At 45.4% G+C, this 23965-nt stretch overlaps 1 protein-coding gene across 1 annotated transcript in view; it reads left to right on the forward strand.

The window, feature by feature from the left end:
• The first annotated feature begins 213 nt into the window (after positions 1-213).
• Positions 214-23965, forward strand: part of LOC135535983 (anoctamin-1-like) — a 153389-nt gene continuing 129637 nt past the window's right edge. The window contains exons 1-4 of the mRNA XM_064962385.1: positions 214-244; positions 16122-16729; positions 17711-17752; positions 21532-21942. Coding sequence (XP_064818457.1) covers positions 214-244; positions 16122-16729; positions 17711-17752; positions 21532-21942 — 1092 coding nt within the window. The remainder of the gene's footprint in view (positions 245-16121; positions 16730-17710; positions 17753-21531; positions 21943-23965) is intronic.

Below are 23965 nucleotides of genomic sequence, written 5' to 3' on the forward strand. Positions count from 1 at the left end.
TCCACATAGCCAGTAAACCTCAACAGAAGAGGACAGAAGGACAGTCATTAGAGCAGGGTTTCTCCTCCCTTAATCTCCCATTAGGGAATTAACCCCAGACCACAACCTAACACACTCTAACCCTAACTGCTGCTAGTTACAGCACTAAGCCTGGACACATTGAGAATATCCTCTCAACTCAACACACAGGACGCTCTGTCTGTCTGTCTCACCATGGCAACTGGAAGGCCCCCCTCCTGTACAGGTAAGAACCAGTGTCCAGTCCCTTAATATATAATATAATAATAATATATCCCATTTAGCAGACGCTTTTGTCCAAAGCGACTTACAAGTCGGCTGGGGCCACTACTTTTACATATGGGTGGCCCCAGCGGGAATCGAACCCACGACGCTTGGCGTTGCAAGCGCCATGCTCTACCGACTGAGCCACACAGGATCCTGTTGTTCTCAGGATCAGCTTATTATGGTTAGATGTTAAATATATCACATGGTTCTGTACTGACCATGTGACTGTCTGCTGTTACTGACCTGATGGGAACTCTCTACATGGTTCTGTACTGACCTGATGGGAACTCTCTACATGGTTCTGTACTGACCTGATGGGAACTCTCTACATGGTTCTGTACTGACCTGATGGGAACTCTCTACATGGTTCTGTACTGACCAGATGGGAACTCTCTACATGGTTCTGTACTGACCTGATGGGAACTCTCTACATGGTTCTGTACTGACCTGATGGGAACTCTCTACATGGTTCTGTACTGACCTGATGGGAACTCTCTACATGGTTCTGTACTGACCTGATGGGAACTCTCTACATGGTTCTGTACTGACCAGATGGGAACTCTCTACATGGTTCTGTACTGACCTGATGGGAACTCTCTACATGGTTCTGTACTGACCTGATGGGAACTCTCTACATGGTTCTGTACTGACCAGATGGGAACTCTCTACATGGTTCTGTACTGACCTGATGGGAACTCTCTACATGGTTCTGTACTGACCTGATGGGAACTCTCTACATGGTTCTGTACTGACCTGATGGGAACTCTCTACATGGTTCTGTACTGACCATGTGACTGTCTGCTGTTACTGACCTGATGGGAACTCTCTACATGGTTCTGTACTGACCAGATGGGAACTCTCTACATGGTTCTGTACTGACCTGATGGGAACTCTCTACATGGTTCTGTACTGACCAGATGGGAACTCTCTACATGGTTCTGTACTGACCTGATGGGAACTCTCTACATGGTTCTGTACTGACCAGATGGGAACTCTCTACATGGTTCTGTACTGACCTGATGGGAACTCTCTACATGGTTCTGTACTCAACTGACCTGATGGGAACTCTCTACATGGTTCTGTACTGACCTGATGGGAACTCTCTACATGGTTCTGTACTGACCTGAGGGGAACTCTCTACATGGTTCTGTACTGACCATGTGACTGTCTGCTGTTACTGACCTGATGGGAACTCTCTACATGGTTCTGTACTGACCTGATGGGAACTCTCTACATGGTTCTGTACTGACCTGATGGGAACTCTCTACATGGTTCTGTACTGACCATGTGACTGTCTGCTGTTACTGACCTGATGGGAACTCTCTACATGGTTCTGTACTGACCTGATGGGAACTCTCTACATGGTTCTGTACTGACCTGATGGGAACTCTCTACATGGTTCTGTACTGACCTGATGGGAACTCTCTACATGGTTCTGTACTGACCATGTGACTGTCTGCTGTTACTGACCTGATGGGAACTCTCTACATGGTTCTGTACTGACCTGATGGGAACTCTCTACATGGTTCTGTACTGACCATGTGACTGTCTGATGTTACTGACCTGACGGGAACTCTCTACATGGTTCTGTACTGACCTGATGGGAACTCTCTACATGGTTCTGTACTGACCTGATGGGAACTCTCTACATGGTTCTGTACTGACCTGATGGGAACTCTCTACATGGTTCTGTACTGACCTGATGGGAACTCTCTACATGGTTCTGTACTGACCTGATGGGAACTCTCTACATGGTTCTGTACTGACCTGATGGGAACTCTCTACATGGTTCTGTACTGACCTGATGGGAACTATCTACATGGTTCTGTACTGACCTGATGGGAACTCTCTACATGGTTCTCTACTGACCTGATGGGAACTCTCTACATGGTTCTGTACTGACCTGATGGGAACTCTCGACATGGTTCTGTACTGACCTGATGGCTACTGACCTGATGGGAACTCTCTACATGGTTCTGTACTGACCTGATGGGAACTCTCTACATGGTTCTGTACTGACCAGATGGGAACTCTCTACATGGTTCTGTACTGACCTGATGGGAACTCTCTACATGGTTCTGTACTGACCTGATGGGAACTCTCTACATGGTTCTGTACTGACCTGATGGGAACTCTCTACATGGTTCTGTACTGACCTGATGGGAACTCTCGACATGGTTCTGTACTGACCTGATGGCTACTGACCTGATGGGAACTCTCTACATGGTTCTGTACTGACCTGATGGGAACTCTCTACATGGTTCTGTACTGACCTGATGGGAACTATCTACATGGTTCTGTACTGACCTGATGGGAACTCTCTACATGGTTCTGTACTGACCTGATGGGAACTCTCTACATGGTTCTGTACTGACCTGATGGGAACTCTCTACATGGTTCTGTACTGACCTGATGGGAACTCTCTACATGGTTCTGTACTGACCTGATGGGAACTCTCTACATGGTTCTGTACTGACCATGTGACTGTCTGCTGTTACTGACCTGACGGGAACTCTCTACATGGTTCTGTACTGACCTGATGGGAACTCTCTACATGGTTCTGTACTGACCCGATGGGAACTCTCTACAAGGTTCTGTACTGACCTGATGGGAACTCTCTACATGGTTCTGTACTGACCTGATGGGAACTCTCTACATGGTTCTGTACTGACCTGATGGGAACTCTCTACATGGTTCTGTACTGACCTGATGGGATCTCTCTACAAGGTTCTGTACTGACCTGATGGGAACTCTCTACATGGTTCTGTACTGACCTGATGGGAACTCTCTACATGGTTCTGTACTGACCTGATGGGAACTCTCTACATGGTTCTGTACTGACCTGATGGGAACTCTCTACATGGTTCTGTACTGACCTGATGGCTACTGACCTGATGGGAACTCTCTACATGGTTCTGTACTGACCTGATGGGAACTATCTACATGGTTCTGTACTGACCTGATGGGAACTCTCTACATGGTTCTGTACTGACCTGATGGGAACTCTCTACATGGTTCTGTACTGACCTGATGGGAACTCTCTACATGGTTCTGTACTGACCTGATGGGAACTCTCTACATGGTTCTGTACTGACCTGATGGGAACTCTCGACATGGTTCTGTACTGACCTGATGGCTACTGACCTGATGGGAACTCTCTACATGGTTCTGTACTGACCTGATGGGAACTATCTACATGGTTCTGTACTGACCTGATGGGAACTCTCTACATGGTTCTCTACTGACCTGATGGGAACTCTCTACATGGTTCTGTACTGACCTGATGGGAACTCTCGACATGGTTCTGTACTGACCTGATGGCTACTGACCTGATGGGAACTCTCTACATGGTTCTGTACTGACCTGATGGGAACTCTCTACATGGTTCTGTACTGACCAGATGGGAACTCTCTACATGGTTCTGTACTGACCTGATGGGAACTCTCTACATGGTTCTGTACTGACCTGATGGGAACTCTCTACATGGTTCTGTACTGACCTGATGGGAACTCTCTACATGGTTCTGTACTGACCTGATGGGAACTCTCGACATGGTTCTGTACTGACCTGATGGCTACTGACCTGATGGGAACTCTCTACATGGTTCTGTACTGACCTGATGGGAACTCTCTACATGGTTCTGTACTGACCTGATGGGAACTCTCTACATGGTTCTGTACTGACCTGATGGGAACTCTCTACATGGTTCTGTACTGACCTGATGGGAACTCTCTACATGGTTCTGTACTGACCTGATGGGAACTCTCTACATGGTTCTGTACTGACCTGATGGGAACTCTCTACATGGTTCTGTACTGACCTGATGGGAACTCTCTACATGGTTCTGTACTGACTTGATGGGAACTCTCTACATGGTTCTGTACTGACCTGATGGGAACTCTATACATGGTTCTGTACTGACCTGATGGGAACTCTCTACATGGTTCTGTACTGACCTGATGGGAACTCTCGACATGGTTCTGTACTGACCTGATGGCTACTGACCTGATGGGAACTCTCTACATGGTTCTGTACTGACCTGATGGGAACTCTCTACATGGTTCTGTACTGACCTGATGGGAACTCTCTACATGGTTCTGTACTGACCTGATGGGAACTCTCTACATGGTTCTGTACTGACCAGATGGGAACTCTCTACATGGTTCTGTACTGACCTGATGGGAACTCTCTACATGGTTCTATACTGACCTGATGGCTACTGACCTGATGAGAACTCTCTACATGGTTCTCTACTGACCTGATGGGAACTCTCTACGTGGTTCTGTACTGACCTGATGGGAACTCTCTACATGGTTCTGTACTGACCTGATGGGAACTCTCTACATGGTTCTGTACTGACCTGATGGGAAATCTCTACGTGGTTCTATACTGACCTGATGGGAACTCTCTACATGGTTCTGTACTGACCTGATGGGAACTCTCTACATGGTTCTGTAATTACCTGATGGGAACTCTCTACATGGTTCTGTACTGACCTGATGGGAACTCTCTACGTGGTTCTGTACTGACCTGATGGGAACTCTCTACATGGTTCTGTACTGACCTGATGGGAACTCTCTACATGGTTCTCTACTGACCTGATGGGAACTCTCTACATGGTTCTGTACTGACCTGATGGCTACTGACCTCATGGGAACTCTCTACATGGTTCTGTACTGACCTGATGGGAACTCTCTACATGGTTCTGTACTGACCTGATGGGAACTCTCTACATGGTTCTGTACTGACCTGATGGGAACTCTCTACATGGTTCTGTACTGACCTGATGGGAACTCTCTACATGGTTCTGTACTGACCTGATGGGAACTCTCTACATGGTTCTGTACTGACCTGATGGGAACTCTCTACATGGTTCTCTACTGACCTGATGGGAACTCTCTACATGGTTCTCTACTGACCTGATGGGAACTCTCTACTCTACCTTCCTTTATCAACAGGATAGATAAAATACATGTTGTGCTGTAGAATTTGTGAATGATGTCTCTTGTATAATACATTCTATACATTGACCCCTGAGACATCCCGAAAATCTATCTTCTCAAGTCTGTCGTGGTTTAATCCACAAACCACTATGACCACTCTGTGGAAAGGGGAGACTGTCACGAACGTGATGGTGTTCTCCGTAAGTGTCACAGGGGAGGGGGGGTTATATTTATGATTAAAATAGTGTTCCTTCAACGTTGCTTTGATGTCCAAAAGCTTTCAGGTCGAGGTGGGGGTGGGGGGGTGGGCAGTTCTATGTATTACTAGTCACAGCAGGACCTCCATTAGAAACCATTAGATATTTATAACACTGGGGAGTCTGTCCATGGTGCTGAATCCAGCACATCGTGTCACTATGGCGACGCTCTCTAAATAATCACACCGCTTTTAGACATCATACATCCCTCCTGGCTGATCCTGCTGTGTGTCTGTTCCATAATGTGGTAGGATATATGACCCTGCTGTGTGTCTGTTCCATAATGTGGTAGGATATATGACCCTGCTGTGTGTCTGTTCCATAATGTGGTAGGATATATGACCCTGCTGTGTGTCTGTGTGTTCCATAATGTGGTAGGATATATGACCCTGCTGTGTGTCTATGTGTTCCATAATGTGGTAGGATATATGACCCTGCTGTGTGTCTATGTGTTCCATAATGTGGTAGGATATAAGACCCTGCTGTGTGTCTGTTCCATAATGTGGTAGGATATATGACCCTGCTGTGTGTCTGTTCCATAATGTGGTAGGATATATGACCTGTCTGTGTGTCTGTTCCATAATGTGGTAGGATATATGACCCTGCTGTGTGCCTGTTCCATAATGTGGTAGGATATATGACCCCACTGTGTGTCTGTGTGTTCCATAATGTGGTAGGATATATGAACTGTCTGTGTGTCTGTTCCATATTGTGGTAGGATAAATGAACAATCTGTGTGTCTGTTCCATAATGTGGTAGGATACATGACCCTGCTGTGTGTCTGTGTGCCTGTTCCATAATGTGGTAGGATATATGACCCCACTGTGTGTCTGTGTGTTCCATAATCTGGTAGGATATATGAACTGTCTGTGTGTCTGTTCCATAATGTGGTAGAATATATGAACAGTCTGTGTGTCTGTTCCATAATGTGGTAGAATATATGAACAGTCTGTGTGTCTGTTCCATAATGTGGTAGAATATATGAACAGTCTGTGTGTCTGTTCCATAATGTGGTAGGATAGATGACCCTGCTGTGTGTCTGTGGGTTCCATAATGTGGTAGGATATATGAACTGTCTGTGTGTCTGTTCCATAATGTGGTAGGATATATGACCCCACTGTGTGTCTGTGGGTTCAATAATGTGGTAGGATGTATGTCCCTGCTGTATGTCTGTTCCATAATGTGGTAGGATATATAGCCGGTCTGTGTGTCTGTTCCATAATGTGGTAGGATATATGAACTGTCTGTGTGTCTGTTCCATAATGTGGTAGGATATATGACCTGTCTGTGTGTCTGTTCCATAATGTGGTAGGATATATGAACTGTCTGTGTGTCTGTGTGTTCCATAATGTGGTAGGATATATGACCTGTCTGTGTGTCTGTTCCATAATGTGATAGGATATATGACCCTGCTGTGTGTCTATGTGTTCCATAATGTGGTAGGATATATGACCCTGCTGTGTGTCTATGTGTTCCATAATGTGGTAGGATATTTGACCCTGCTGTGTGTCTGTGTGTTCCATAATGTGGTAGGATATATGACCCTGCTGTGTGTCTGTTCCATAATGTGGTAGGATATATGACCTGTCTGTGTGTCTGTTCCATAATGTGGTAGGATATATGACCCTGGTGTGTGTCTGTTCCATAATGTGGTAGGATATATGACCTGTCTGTGTGTCTGTTCCATAATGTGATAGGATATATGACCCTGGTGTGTGTCTGTTCCATAATGTGGTAGGATATTTGACCCTGCTGTGTGTCTGTGTGTTCCATAATGTGGTAGGATATATGACCGTGCTGTGTGTCTGTGTGTTCAATAATGTGGTAGGATATATGACCCTAATGTGGGTCTGTGTGTTACATAATGTGGTAGGATGCATGACCCTGCTGTGTGTCTGTGTGTTCCATAATGTGGTAGGATGTATGACCCTGCTGTGTGTCTGTGTGTTCCATAATGTGGTAGGATATATGACCCTGCTGTGTGTCTGTTCCATAATGTGGTAGGATATATGAACTGTCTGTGTGTCTGTTCCATAATGTGGTAGGATAGATGACCCTGCTGTGTGTCTGTGTGTTCCATAATGTGGTAGGATATATGACCCCACTGTGTGTCTGTTCCATAATTTGGTAGGATATACGACCCTGCTGTGTGTCTGTTCCATAATGTGGTAGGATATATGAACTGTCTGTGTGTCTGTTCCATAATGTGGTAGGATATATGACCCTGCTGTGTGTCTATGTGTTCCATAATGTGGTAGGATATATGACCCTGCTGTGTGTCTGTTCCATAATGTGGTAGGATATATGACCCTGCTGTGTGTCTGTTCCATAATGTGGTAGGATATATGACCCCACTGTGTGTCTGTTCCATAATGTGGTAGGATATATGACCCTGCTGTGTGTCTGTTCCATAATGTGGTAGGATATATGACCCCACTGTGTGTCTGTTCCATAATGTGGTAGGATATATGAACTGTCTGTGTGTCTGTTCCATAATGTGGTAGGATATACGAACTGTCTGTGTGTCTGTTCCATAATGTGGTAGGATAGATGACCCTGGTGTGTGTCTGTTCCATAATGTGATAGGATATATGAACTGTCTGTGTGTCTGTTCCATAATGTGATAGGATATATGACCCTGGTGTGTGTCTGTTCCATAATGTGGTAGGATATTTGACCCTGCTGTGTGTCTGTGTGTTCCATAATGTGGTAGGATATATGACCGTGCTGTGTGTCTGTGTGTTCAATAATGTGGTAGGATATATGACCCTAATGTGGGTCTGTGTGTTACATAATGTGGTAGGATGCATGACCCTGCTGTGTGTCTGTGTGTTCCATAATGTGGTAGGATGTATGACCCTGCTGTGTGTCTGTGTGTTCCATAATGTGGTAGGATATATGACCCTGCTGTGTGTCTGTTCCATAATGTGGTAGGATATATGAACTGTCTGTGTGTCTGTTCCATAATGTGGTAGGATAGATGACCCTGCTGTGTGTCTGTGTGTTCCATAATGTGGTAGGATATATGACCCCACTGTGTGTCTGTTCCATAATTTGGTAGGATATACGACCCTGCTGTGTGTCTGTTCCATAATGTGGTAGGATATATGAACTGTCTGTGTGTCTGTTCCATAATGTGGTAGGATATATGACCCTGCTGTGTGTCTATGTGTTCCATAATGTGGTAGGATATATGACCCTGCTGTGTGTCTGTTCCATAATGTGGTAGGATATATGACCCTGCTGTGTGTCTGTTCCATAATGTGGTAGGATATATGACCCCACTGTGTGTCTGTTCCATAATGTGGTAGGATATATGACCCTGCTGTGTGTCTGTTCCATAATGTGGTAGGATATATGACCCCACTGTGTGTCTGTTCCATAATGTGGTAGGATATATGAACTGTCTGTGTGTCTGTTCCATAATGTGGTAGGATATACGAACTGTCTGTGTGTCTGTTCCATAATGTGGTAGGATAGATGACCCTGGTGTGTGTCTGTTCCATAATGTGATAGGATATATGAACTGTCTGTGTGTCTGTTCCATAATGTGGTAGGATATAAGACCCTGCTGTGTGTCTGTCTGTTCCATAATGTGGTAGGATAGATGACCCTGGTGTGTGTCTGTTCCATAATGTGATAGGATATATGAACTGTCTGTGTGTCTGTTACATAATGTGGTAGGATATATGAACTGTCTGTGTGTCTGTTCCATAATGTGGTAGGATATATGACCCTGCTGTGTGTCTGTTCCATAATGTGGTAGGATATATGACCCTGCTGTGTGTCTGTTCCATAATGTGGTAGGATATATGACCCTGCTGTGTGTCTGTTCCATAATGTGGTAGGATATATGACCCTGCTGTCTGTCTGTTCCATAATGTGGTAGGATATATGAACTGTCTGTGTGTCTGTTCCATAATGTGGTAGGATATATGACCCCTGCTGTGTGTCTGTTCCATAATGTGGTAGGATATATGACCCTGCTGTGTGTCTGTTCCACAATGTGGTAGGATATATGACCTGTCTGTGTGTCTGTTCCATAATGTGGTAGGATAGATGACCCTGTTGTGTGTCTGTTCCATAATGTGGTAGGATATATGAACTGTCTGTGTGTCTGTTCCATAATGTGGTAGGATATATGACCCTGCTGTGTGTCTGTTCCATAATGTGGTAGGATATATGACCCTGCTGTGTGTCTGTTCCATAATGTGGTAGGATATAAGACCCTGCTGTGTGTCTGTTCCATAATGTGGTAGGATATATGACCCTGCTGTGTGTCTGTTCCATAATGTGGTAGGATAGATGACCCTGCTGTGTGTCTGTTCCATAATGTGGTAGGATATATGACCCTGCTGTGTGTCTGTCTGTTGCATAATGTGGTAGGATATATGAACTGTCTGTGTGTCTGTTCCATAATGTGGTAGGATAGATGACCCTGCTGTGTGTCTGTGTGTTCCATAATGTGGTAGGATATATGACCCTGCTGTGTGTCTGTTCCATAATGTGGTAGGATATAAGACCCTGCTGTGTGTCTGTTCCATAATGTGGTAGGATATATGACCCTGCTGTCTGTCTGTTCCATAATGTGGTAGGATATATGAACTGTCTGTGTGTCTGTTCCATAATGTGGTAGGATATATGACCCCTGCTGTGTGTCTGTTCCATAATGTGGTAGGATATATGACCCTGCTGTGTGTCTGTTCCACAATGTGGTAGGATATATGACCTGTCTGTGTTTCTGTTCCATAATGTGGTAGGATAGATGACCCTGTTGTGTGTCTGTTCCATAATGTGGTAGGATATATGAACTGTCTGTGTGTCTGTTCCATAATGTGGTAGGATATATGACCCTGCTGTGTGTCTGTTCCATAATGTGGTAGGATATATGACCCTGCTGTGTGTCTGTTCCATAATGTGGTAGGATATAAGACCCTGCTGTGTGTCTGTTCCATAATGTGGTAGGATATATGACCCTGCTGTGTGTCTGTTCCATAATGTGGTAGGATAGATGACCCTGCTGTGTGTCTGTTCCATAATGTGGTAGGCTATATGACCCTGCTGTGTGTCTGTCTGTTCCATAATGTGGTAGGATATATGAACTGTCTGTGTGTCTGTTCCATAATGTGGTAGGATAGATGACCCTGCTGTGTGTCTGTGTGTTCCATAATGTGGTAGGATATATGACCCTGCTGTGTGTCTGTTCCATAATGTGGTAGGATATAAGACCCTGCTGTGTGTCTGTTCCATAATGTGGTAGGATAGATGACCCTGCTGTGTGTCTGTTCCATAATGTGGTAGGATATATGACCCTGCTGTGTGTCTGTTCCATAATGTGGTAGGATATATGACCCTGCTGTGTGTCTGTGTGTTCCATAATGTGGTAGGATATAAGACCCTGCTGTGTGTCTGTTCCATAATGTGGTAGGATATATGACCCTGCTGTGTGTCTGTTCCATAATGTGGTAGGATATTTGACCCTGCTGTGTGTCTGTGTGTTCCATAATGTGGTAGGATATATGACCCTGCTGTGTGTCTGTTCCATAATGTGGTAGGATATATGACCCTGCTGTGTGTCTGTCTGTTCCATAATGTGGTAGGATATAAGACCCTGCTGTGTGTCTGTTCCATAATGTGGTAGGATAGATGACCCTGCTGTGTGTCTGTGTGTTCCATAATGTGGTAGGATATAAGACCCTGCTGTGTGTCTGTTCCATAATGTGGTAGGATAGATGACCCTGGTGTGTGTCTGTTCCATAATGTGGTAGGATATATGACCCTGCTGTGAGTCTGTTCCATAATGTGGTAGGATAGATGACCCTGCTGTGTGTCTGTTCCATAATGTGGTAGGATATATGACCCTGCTGTGTGTCTGTGTGTTCCATAATGTGGTAGGATATAAGACCCTGCTGTGTGTCTGTTCCATAATGTGGTAGGATATATGACCCTGCTGTGTGTCTGTGTGTTCCATAATGTGGTAGGATATATGACCCTGCTGTGTGTCTGTTCCATAATGTGGTAGGATATATGACCCTGCTGTGTGTCTGTTCCATAATGTGGTAGGATAGATGACCCTGCTGTGTGTCTGTGTGTTCCATAATGTGGTAGGATATAAGACGCTGCTGTGTGTCTGTTCCATAATGTGGTAGGATATATGACCCTGCTGTGTGTCTGTCTGTTCCATAATGTGATAGGATATATGAACTGTCTGTGTTTCTGTTCCATAATGTGGTAGGATAGATGACCCTGGTGTGTGTCTGTTCCATAATGTGGTAGGATATAAGACCCTGCTGTGTGTCTGTTCCATAATGTGGTAGGATAGATGACCCTGCCCGTGTGTGTGTTCCATAATGTGGTAGGATATAAGACCCTGCTGTGTGTCTGTTCCATAATGTGGTAGGATATATGACCTGTCTGTGTGTCTGTTCCATAATGTGGTAGGATATATGAACTGTCTGTGTGTCTGTTCCATAATGTGGTAGGATATAAGACCCTGCTGTGTGTCTGTTCCATAATGTGGTAGGATATAAGACCCTGCTGTGTGTGTCTGTTCCATAATGTGGTAGGATATAAGACCCTGCTGTGTGTCTGTTCCATAATGTGGTAGGATATAAGACCCTGCTGTGTGTCTGTTCCATAATGTGGTAGGATATATGACCCTGCTGTGTGTCTGTTCCATAATGTGGTAGGATATAAGACCCTGCTGTGTGTCTGTTCCATAATGTGGTAGGATATATGAACTGTCTGTGTGTCTGTTACATAATGTGGTAGGATATATGAACTGTCTGTGTGTCTGTTCCATAATGTGGTAGGATATAAGACCCTGCTGTGTGTGTCTGTTCCATAATGTGGTAGGATATATGACCCTGGTGTGTGTCTGTTCCATAATGTGGTAGGATAGATGACCCTGCTGTGTGTCTGTTCCATAATGTGGTAGGATATATGAACTGTCTGTGTGTCTGTTCCATAATGTGGTAGGATATAAGACCCTGCTGTGTGTCTGTTCCATAATGTGGTAGGATATATGAACTGTCTGTGTGTCTGTTCCATAATGTGGTAGGATATAAGACCCTGCTGTGTGTCTGTTCCATAATGTGGTAGGATATATGAACTGTCTGTGTGTCTGTTCCATAATGTGGTAGGATATATGAACTGTCTGTGTGTCTGTTCCATAATGTGGTAGGATATATGAACTGTCTGTGTGTCTGTTCCATAATGTGGTAGGATATATGAACTGTCTGTGTGTCTGTTCCATAATGTGGTAGGATATATGAACTGTCTGTGTGTCTGTTCCATAATGTGGTAGGATATATGACCCTGGTGTGTGTCTGTTCCATAATGTGGTAGGATAGATGACCTTGCTGTGTGTCTGTTCCATAATGTGGTAGGATATATGAACTGTCTGTGTGTCTGTTCCATAATGTGGTAGGATATAAGACCCTGCTGTGTGTCTGTTCCATAATGTGGTAGGATATAAGACCCTGCTGTGTGTCTGTTCCATAATGTGGTAGGATATATGAACTGTCTGTGTGTCTGTTCCATAATGTGGTAGGATATAAGACCCTGCTGTGTGTCTGTTCCATAATGTGGTAGGATATATGAACTGTCTGTGTGTCTGTTCCATAATGTGGTAGGATATAAGACCCTGCTGTGTGTCTGTTCCATAATGTGGTAGGATATATGAACTGTCTGTGTGTCTGTTCCATAATGTGGTAGGATATATGAACTGTCTGTGTGTCTGTTCCATAATGTGGTAGGATATATGAACTGTCTGTGTGTCTGTTCCATAATGTGGTAGGATATATGAACTGTCTGTGTGTCTGTTCCATAATGTGGTAGGATATATGAACTGTCTGTGTGTCTGTTCCATAATGTGGTAGGATATATGAACTGTCTGTGTGTCTGTTCCATAATGTGGTAGGATATATGAACTGTCTGTGTGTCTGTTCCATAATGTGGTAGGATATATGACCCTGCTGTGTGTCTGTTCCATAATGTGGTAGGATATATGAACTGTCTGTGTGTCTGTTCCATAATGTGGTAGGATATATGAACTGTCTGTGTGTCTGTTCCAAAATGTGGTAGGATATATGAACTGTCTGTGTGTCTGTTCCATAATGTGGTAGGATATATGAACTGTCTGTGTGTCTGTTCCATAATGTGGTAGGATATAAGACCCTGCTGTGTGTCTGTGTGTTCCATAATGTGGTAGGATATATGACCCTGCTGTGTGTCTGTTCCATAATGTGGTAGGATATAAGACCCTGCTGTGTGTCTGTTCCATAATGTGGTAGGATATATGACCCTGCTGTGTGTCTGTTCCATAATGTGGTAGGATATATGAACTGTCTGTGTGTCTGTTCCATAATGTGGTAGGATATATGAACTGTCTGTGTGTCTGTTCCATAATGTGGTAGGATATATGACCCTGGTGTGTGTCTGTTCCATAATGTGGTAGGATAGATGACCTTGCTGTGTGTCTGTTCCATAATGTGGTAGGATATATGAACTGTCTGTGTGTCTGTTCCATAATGTGGTAGGATATAAGACCCTGCTGTGTGTCTGTTCCATAATGTGGTAGGATATAAGACCCTGCTGTGTGTCTGTTCCATAATGTGGTAGGATATATGAACTGTCTGTGTGTCTGTTCCATAATGTGGTAGGATATAAGACCCTGCTGTGTGTCTGTTCCATAATGTGGTAGGATATATGAACTGTCTGTGTGTCTGTTCCATAATGTGGTAGGATAGATGACCCTGCTGTGTGTCTGTTCCATAATGTGGTAGGATATATGAACTGTCTGTGTGTCTGTTCCATAATGTGGTAGGATATATGAACTGTCTGTGTGTCTGTTCCATAATGTGGTAGGATATATGAACTGTCTGTGTGTCTGTTCCATAATGTGGTAGGATATATGAACTGTCTGTGTGTCTGTTCCATAATGTGGTAGGATATATGAACTGTCTGTGTGTCTGTTCCATAATGTGGTAGGATATATGAACTGTCTGTGTGTCTGTTCCATAATGTGGTAGGATATATGAACTGTCTGTGTGTCTGTTCCATAATGTGGTAGGATATATGACCCTGCTGTGTGTCTGTTCCATAATGTGGTAGGATATATGAACTGTCTGTGTGTCTGTTCCATAATGTGGTAGGATATATGAACTGTCTGTGTGTCTGTTCCAAAATGTGGTAGGATATATGAACTGTCTGTGTGTCTGTTCCATAATGTGGTAGGATATATGAACTGTCTGTGTGTCTGTTCCATAATGTGGTAGGATATAAGACCCTGCTGTGTGTCTGTTCCATAATGTGGTAGGATATAAGACCCTGCTGTGTGTCTGTGTGTTCCATAATGTGGTAGGATATATGACCCTGCTGTGTGTCTGTTCCATAATGTGGTAGGATATAAGACCCTGCTGTGTGTCTGTTCCATAATGTGGTAGGATATATGACCCTGCTGTGTGTCTGTTCCATAATGTGGTAGGATATATGACCCTGCTGTGTGTCTGTTCCATAATGTGGTAGGATATATGACCCTGCTGTGTGTCTGTTCCATAATGTGGTAGGATATATGACCCCACTGTGTGTCTGTTCCATAATGTGGTAGGATAGATGACCCTGGTGTGTGTCTGTTCCATAATGTGGTAGGATAGATGACCCTGCTATGTGTCTGTTCCATAATGTGGTAGGATATATGAACTGTCTGTGTGTCTGTTCCATAATGTGGTAGGATATATGAACTGTCTGTGTGTCTATTCCATAATGTGGTAGGATATAAGACCCTGGTGTGTGTCTGTTCCATAATGTGGTAGGATATAAGACCCTGGTGTGTTTCTGTTCCATAATGTGGTAGGATAGATGACCCTGCTGTGTGTCTGTCTGTTCCATAATGTGGTATGATAATGTGATATTAGATGTTTTGTGTAACTGAGTATGTGTATAGCACAATATGATGTGTATATTGGATAATGTGATGTGTATACTAGGTGTCTATGATGTGTGTGTATTGGATAATGTGATGTGTATACTAGGTGTCTATGATGGGTGTGTATTGGATAATGTGATGTGTATACTAGGTGTCTATGATGTGTGTGTATTGGATAATGTGATGTGTATACTAGGTGTCTATGATGGGTGTGTATTGGATAATGTGATGTGTATACTAGGTGTCTATGATGGGTGTGTATTGGATAATGTGATGTGTATACTAGGGGTCTATGATGGGTGTGTATTGCATAATGTGATGTGTATACTAGGTGTCTATGATGGGTGTGTATTGGATAATGTGATGTGTATAGTAGGCGTCTATGATGTGTGTGTATTGGATAATGTGATGTGTATACTAGGTGTCTATGATGTGTGTATATTGGATAATGTGATGTGTATACTAGGTGTCTATGATGTGTGTGTATTGGATAATGTGATGTGTATACTAGGTGTCTATGATGTGTGTGTATTGGATAATGTGATGTGTATACTAGGTGTCTATGATGTGTGTATTGGATAATGTGATGTGTATACTAGGTGTCTATGATGTGTGTATTGGATAATGTGATGTGTATACTAGGTGTCTATGATGTGTGTATTGGATAATGTGATGTGTATACTAGGTGTCTATGATGTGTGTCTGCAGGAACATGGAGTGGCTGCAGGGTGGCCACAGCTGTCAGCGAGTCATCGTCCATACACAGTGATGCCCTGTTCGATCCGGGGCCTGGTACTCCTGATCTGGGTCTGGTTTGGGACATCTCTCTGGGCTCTACAGGTCCTGTTCTGGACCGGAACATCTCTCTGGGCTCTACAGGTCCTGGTCGGAACATCTCTCTGGGCTCTACAGGTCCTGGTCTGGACATCTCTCTGGGCTCTACAGGTCCTTGTCGGGACATCTCTCTGGGCTCTACAGGTCCTGGTCGGAACATCTCTCTGGGCTCTACAGGTCCTGGTCTGGGTCAGAACATCTCTCTGGGCTCCACAGGTCCTGGTCGGAACATCTCTCTGGGCTCTACAGGTCCTGGTCTGGACCGGAACATCTCTCTGGGCTCTACAGGTCCTGGTCGGGACATCTCCCTGGGCTCTACGGGTCCTGGTCTGGGTCGGGACATCTCTCTGGGCTCTACAGGTCCTGGTCGGGACATCTCCCTGGGCTCTACAGGTCCTGGTCTGGGTCGGGACATCTCCCTGGGCTCTACAGGTCCTGGTCTGGGTCGGGACATAGACTCCCTACAGGAGCTGACACATACAGTATGGACATGATTTAAGAGCAGTGATTGACTTGGACAGAAAAAAGTTGTCAGAGGCATATATGTGTGTGTGTGTTTTAAATCAACAATATCGATGTTTGTCCAATCAGATGATTTCAGTGGAACAGTTTGAACGGTCTTATTTTGCTGAATACCTTTCTGACTACCGTGTTGGAGAAACATTAAAACGAAATAGCTCAACTATAAAAAGTATTTCATTTGACAGTGTTAAAAGCGTTCGAGCCTGTCAGGTGTGTTGATACTTGGAACGTTTCTACGGTTACGCGCTCAGGGAAGGAACATGGCAAGCGCTGTCATGTATGAAAAATGAACACGTACAAGAGGCGTGGATACATACTTTTAATGAAGAATAAACACCAACAAGAGGCGTGGATACCTACTGCTCATTATTTGAAGGTCGTAGTATTTTTCGGTCTCATTGTAATGAAAAACAACAATTATTAATATGCGTTCTTCGTGCATGACAGTGCTTTCCACTTTAATTCCCTGAGCGCGTCGCCGTAGAAACCATCAGTATCACCTCACCTGTGAGCCCGGTTGTTCCCACTGGTTCCTCGTTACCGTAATTTATCAGGGAGCATCGACCAATCAACGCACCTGGGTGAACATCAGTTGAGCGTGTGCCAAACTTCCGAGGACGCGCGCAGTCAGAATCAACAGACGGATGTATCGACGGAACCTGTAGGTCAGACTCATAGCCCAATTAATCCACGGGGAGCTCCAGGTAGACTATAGTTTGATAGGTTTCTAGATGAAACATGTGTGTAGGTCATAGCCTACTAATCTTGAGTCCCCTGCCAAGTGAGAGGCGCGTCGCTTTGCTCCCCCAAATTGACGGATTACCGAGATGCGCGTGCTGATAATGATGAGTTCTGCGCGTACAGCTCCTGCTACTATTCCGTTATTATTCTACCCTCGGTCTAACGACACCGTTCCTTTATTCTCCTGTTTGTGTTTGTAGCGCTACAGAATGCATCAATACGCCAGCCAAGACAAGATTCCTGTAAGTAACTCCGCAAACGGTTGACTTTCTGCTAACTGTTGATTCTGCTCCTGCGTTTGTTTGTTATGACATGCCAAAGCCTTTCCCAGTACGTACGTTTGCAAAACTTTCCATGTGAACTGAAAACATGTTTTTGTTATAGAGTATTTTATTTCGCCTGGCTGGTTATTACTGTAGAGATTGTCCTCCATTTATACTGTCAAGGAGAACCTCTCATCTAAAAGGTCTTGCTGAATTATTTAACCCTACATTGCCAGCCTTGATATAACCTCATCAGTGGTCTCCAACCCTGGTCCTGTGGAGATACAGGGTGGTCAATAGTGGTCCCCAACCCTGGGCCTGTATAGATACAGGGTGGTCCCCAACCCTGGGCCTGTATAGATACAGGGTGGTCTCCAACCCTGGGCCTGTATAGATACAGGGTGGTCTCCAACCCTGGGCCTGTATAGATACAGGGTGGTCTCCAACCCTGGGCCTGTATAGATACAGGGTGGTCTCCAACCCTGGGCCTGTATAGATACAGGGTGGTCTCCAACCCTGGGCCTGTATAGATACAGGGTGGTCTCCAACCCTGGGCCTGTATAGATACAGGGTGGTCTCCAACCCTGGGCCTGTATAGACACAGGGTGGTCTCCAACCCTGGGCCTGTATAGACACAGGGTGGTCTCCAACCCTGGGCCTGTATAGACACAGGGTGGTCTCCAACCCTGGGCCTGTATAGACACAGGGTGGTCTCCAACCCTGGGCCTGTATAGACACAGGGTGGTCTCCAACCCTGGGCCTGTATAGACACAGGGTGGTCTCCAACCCTGGGCCTGTATAGACACAGGGTGGTCTCCAACCCTGGGCCTGTATAGACACAGGGTGGTCTCCAACCCTGGGCCTGTATAGACACAGGGTGGTCTCCAACCCTGGGCCTGTATAGATACCGGGTGGTCATCAGTGGTCTCCAACCTTGGTCCTGTATAGATACAGGGTGGTCTCCAACCCTGGTCCTGTATAGATACAGGGTGGTCTCCAACCCTGGTCCTGTATAGAAACAGGGTGGTATCCAACCCTGGTCCTGTATAGTTACAGGGTGGTCTCCAACCCTGGTCGTGTGGATATACAGGGTGGTCTCCTACCCTGGTCCTGTATAGATACAGGGTGGTCTCCTACCCTGGTCCTGTATAGATACAGGGTGGTCATCAGTGGTCTCCAACCCTGGTCCTGTGTAGATACAAGGTGGTCTCCTACCCTGGTCCTGTATAGATACAGGGTGGTCATCAGTGGTCTCCTACCCTAGTCCTGTATAGATACAGGGTGGTCTCCTACCCTGGTCCTGTATAGATACAGGGTGGTCATGAGTGGTCTCCAACCCTGGTCCTGTATAGATACAGGGTGGTCATGAGTGGTCTCCAACCCTGGTCCTGTATAGATATAGGGTGGTCATCAGTGGTCTCCGACCCTGGTCCTGTATAGTTACAGGGTGGTCTCCGACCCTGGTCCTGTATAGTTACAGGGTGGTCTCCGACCCTGGTCCTGTATAGTTACAGGGTGGTCTCCGACCCTGGTCCTGTATAGATACTGGGTGGTCATGAGTGGTCTCCAACCCTGGTCCTGTATAGTTACAGGGTGGTCTCCGACCCTGGTCCTGTATAGTTACAGGGTGGTCTCCGACCCTGGTCCTGTATAGTTACAGGGTGGTCTCCGACCCTGGGCCTGTATAGTTACAGGGTGGTCTCCGACCCTGGTCCTGTATAGATACTGGGTGGTCATGAGTGGTCTCCAACCCTGGTCCTGTATAGTTACAGGGTGGTCTCCGACCCTGGTCCTGTATAGATACAGGGTGGTCATCAGTGGTCTCCAACCCTGGTCCTGTATAGATACAGGGTGGTCTCCAACCCTGGTCCTGTATAGATACAGGGTGGTCTCCAACCCTGGTCCTGTATAGATACAGGGTGGTCTCCAACCCTGGTCCTGTATAGTTACAGGGTGGTCTCCGACCCTGGTCCTGTATAGATACAGGGTGGTCATCAGTGGTCTCCAACCCTGGTCCTGTATAGATACAGGGTGGTCTCCAACCCTGGTCCTGTATAGATACAGGGTGGTCTCCAACCCTGGTCCTGTGCAGGGAGTGCAGGCTTTCGTTCCAGCCCAGCACTAACACCTGATTGCACAAGTCAACGTGATGATGAGTTGATTTGTTGAATCGTGTGTGTGTGTGTGTGTGTGTATTCAGATAGACCTGACACCTTATTCTACATAAGCTATTTCTATGTACAGTACCAGTCAGAAGTTTGGACACACCTACTCATTCCAGGGTTTTTCTTTATTTTTTAAAATGTTTTTCTACATTGTAGATTAACAGTGAAGACAAAAACCATGAAATAACACATATGGAATCATGTAGTAACCAAACGAGTGTTAAACAAATCAACATATATTTGAGATTTTTCGAAGTAGCCACCCTTTGCCGTGATGACAGCTTTGCACACTCTTGGCATTCTCTCAACCAGCTTCATGGGGTAGTCACCTGGAATGCATTTCAATTAACAGGTGAGCCTTCTTAAAAGTTAAGGTGTTTGAAGCCAGTCAGTAGTGTTGTGACAAGGTAGAGGTGGTATACAGAAGATAGCCCTATTTGGTGAAAGAACAAGTCCATATTATGACAAGAACAGCTCAAATAAGCAAAGTGAAATGACAGTCCATCATTACTTTAAGACATGAAAGTCAGTTCATCCGGAACATTTCAGGAACATTGAACTTTTCTTCAAGTGCTGTGATGAAACTGTCTCTCATGAAGACCGCCACAGGAAAGGAAGAGCCAGAGTTACCTCTGCTGCAGAGGATAAGTTCATTAGAGTTAACTGCACTCAGATTGCAGTTCAGAGGAGACTGAATGTTTATTTTTTTATTTCACCTTTATTTAACCAGGTAGGCTAGTTGAGAACAAGTTCTCATTTACAACTGCGACCTCATTTCCAACATGGCTATCACAGCTTTCTGCAGGGATATGCCATCCCATCTGATTTGGGCTTAGTCCCACTATCATTTGTTTTCCACAGGACGATGACCCAAAACACACCTCCAGGCTGTGGAAGGGCTATTTGATCGAAAAGCAGAGTGGTGAGTGCTGCATCAGATGACCTGGCCTCCACCTCCACAATCACCTGACCTCAACCCAATTCAGATGGTTTGGGATGAGTTGGACCGCAGAGTGAAGGAACAGCAGAGTGATGGTGCTGCATCAGATGACCTGGCTTCCACAATCACCTGACCTCAACCCAATTCAGATGGTTTGGGATGAGTTGGACCGCAGAGTGAAGGAAAAGCAGCCAACAAGTGCTCAGCGTATGTGGGAATTCCTTCAAGACTGTTGGAAAAGCATTCCAGGTGAAGCTGGTTGAGAGAAGGCCTAGAATGTGCAAAGCTGTCATCATGGCAAAGGGTGGCTACTTTGAAGAATTAAAATATTTAGATTTGAACACTTCTTTTGGTTACTACATGATTCCAGATGTGTTATTTCATAGTTTCGATGTCGTTACCATTATTCTACAATGTAGAAAATATAAAACATAAAGAAAAACCCCTTGAATGAGTAGGTGTCAACATTTGACTGGTACTGTACAACTTCTGCATCTTTCAATAAAGTTGACCTGCTATTCACCCTCCTCAGAACCAGGGAGGGGTGTGTTCATCTCTGTTTTAGATTTGTGGTGTTGTTGTTGTTGAATTTAGCTACTTCTGCCCTACTGAACAGTGACTGACCAGTCTCCTGTCTGTCTCCTCTCCTCCAGGGAGGGGGTGTTGGACTGGCGGCCCCCCAGGATGGCCAAAGTTCTTGTCAGTTCTTCTCAGATGGCCGGAGGAAGGTGGACTATGTTCTGGTGTTCTACCAACGCAAACAGATCTCTGTGAGGGGTGGCGACCGGCTGCACCGTCTCTCTGCCCCTCCACACCCCCCTCATCGCCTCTCTGTCATCTCCAATGGTAGCTCCCCCCTCTCCGGCCCTGTGGGGGGTGTAGGGCAGGGAGGTTTGGGATGTGCAGCCGGGCAGCGGAGTGCGGGAGACGGGGAGGTGTGTGTGGACCTGGCGGTGGAGGTGGAATTAGAGGCGGACCCAGCTGAAGGAGAGATGGTGCTGATCAGGGAGGAGTTTGAGGCCAGGCTACTGGAGGCGGGGCTTGAGATGGAGAGAGACACCGAGGTGAGAGACCAACCGGTCTGTGTGTGTTCTCTGTGTGTGTGTGTGTGTGTGCGCTCTGTGGTTGCTGGTCTGGTGTTATTTCTGGTGAAATGTATCATTATCGCTGCAATTTAAAAAATAACAAAGTAATTAAAAAATCAATTTGTAATATTTAACATTGCTCACCTAATGAAAAGTAAGGGGAATTTGACCCAAAATATATTTTCACTTGTATTTCTAATCCATCCACCATGCATGCGATCTGGAAATATCGTCATTTAGTTTGCATCATAGTTAAAGAAACACCGTCTTTCAGAAAGTTGCATTGCCGTCACCATATGACTCTGTTCTTCCGCCCTGCTCTTCTAGCCCAGTGATTCTCAGAAAGCAGCAGACGTTAACTGACTCTACCTCTCGCTGTTCTACCAAGCAGCAGACGTTAACTGACTCTACCTCTCGTGTTGTTCTACCAAGCAGCAGACGTTAACTGACTCTACCTCTCGTGTTGTTCTACCAAGCAGCAGACGTTAACTGACTCTACCTCTCGTGTTGTTCTACCCAGCAGCAGATGTTAACTGACTCTACCTCTCGTGTTGTTCTACCCAGCAGCAGACGTTAACTGACTCTACCTCTCGTGTTGTTCTACCCAGCAGCAGACGTTAACTGACTCTACCTCTCGTGTTGTTCAACCAAGCAGCAGACGTTAACTGACTCTACCTCTCATTGTTTAACCCAGCAGCAGACGTTAACTGACTCTACCTCTCGTGTTGTTCAACCAAGCAGCAGATGTTAACTGACTCTACCTCTCATTGTTTAACCCAGCAGCAGACGTTAACTGACTCTACCTCTCGTGTTGTTCAACCAAGCAGCAGACGTTAACTGACTCTACCTCTCGTGTTGTTCTACCCAGCAGCAGACGTTAACTGACTCTACCTCTCGCTGTTCTACCAAGCAGCAGACGTTAACTGACTCTACCTCTCGTGTTGTTCAACCAAGCAGCAGACGTTAACTGACTCTACCTCTCGTGTTGTTCTACCAAGCAGCAGACGTTAACTGACTCTACCTCTCGTGTTGTTCTACCAAGCAGCAGACGTTAACTGACTCTACCTCTCGTGTTGTTCAACCAAGCAGCAGACGTTAACTGACTCTACCTCTCGTGTTGTTCAACCAAGCAGCAGACGTTAACTGACTCTACCTCTCGTGTTGTTCTACCAAGCAGCAGACGTTAACTGACTCTACCTCTCGTGTTGTTCAACCAAGCAGCAGACGTTAACTGACTCTACCTCTCGTGTTGTTCTACCAAGCAGCAGATGTTAACTGACTCTACCTCTCGTGTTGTTCTACCCAGCAGCAGACGTTAACTGACTCTACCTCTCGTGTTGTTCAACCAAGCAGCAGACGTTAACTGACTCTACCTCTCGTGTTGTTCTACCCAGCAGCAGACGTTAACTGACTCTACCTCTCGTGTTGTTCAACCAAGCAGCAGACGTTAACTGACTCTACCTCTTGTGTTGTTCTACCAAGCAGCAGACGTTAACTGACTCTACCTCTCGTGTTGTTCTACCAAGCAGCAGATGTTAACTGACTCTACCTCTCGTGTTGTTCTACCCAGCAGCAGACGTTAACTGACTCTACCTCTCGCTGTTCTACCAAGCAGCAGACGTTAACTGACTCTACCTCTCGTGTTGTTCAACCAAGCTGCAGACGTTAACTGACTCTACCTCTCGTGTTGTTCTACCAAGCAGCAGACGTTAACTGACTCTACCTCTCGCTGTTTAACCAAGCAGCAGACGTTAACTGACTCTACCTCTCGCTGTTTAACCAAGCAGCAGACGTTAACTGACTCTACCTCTCGTGTTGTGTACCCCAGCAGCAGACGTTAACTGACTCTACCTCTCGTGTTGTGTACCCCAGCAGCAGACGTTAACTGACTCTACCTCTCGTGTTGTGTACCCCAGCAGCAGACGTTAACTGACTCTACCTCTCGTGTTGTTCTACCAAGCAGCAGATGTTAACTGACTCTACCTCTCGTGTTGTTCTACCA

This window comes from Oncorhynchus masou, unplaced genomic scaffold (genome assembly GCF_036934945.1).
Source record: "Oncorhynchus masou masou isolate Uvic2021 unplaced genomic scaffold, UVic_Omas_1.1 unplaced_scaffold_540, whole genome shotgun sequence".
NCBI classification, from domain to species: Eukaryota; Metazoa; Chordata; class Actinopteri; order Salmoniformes; family Salmonidae; genus Oncorhynchus; species Oncorhynchus masou.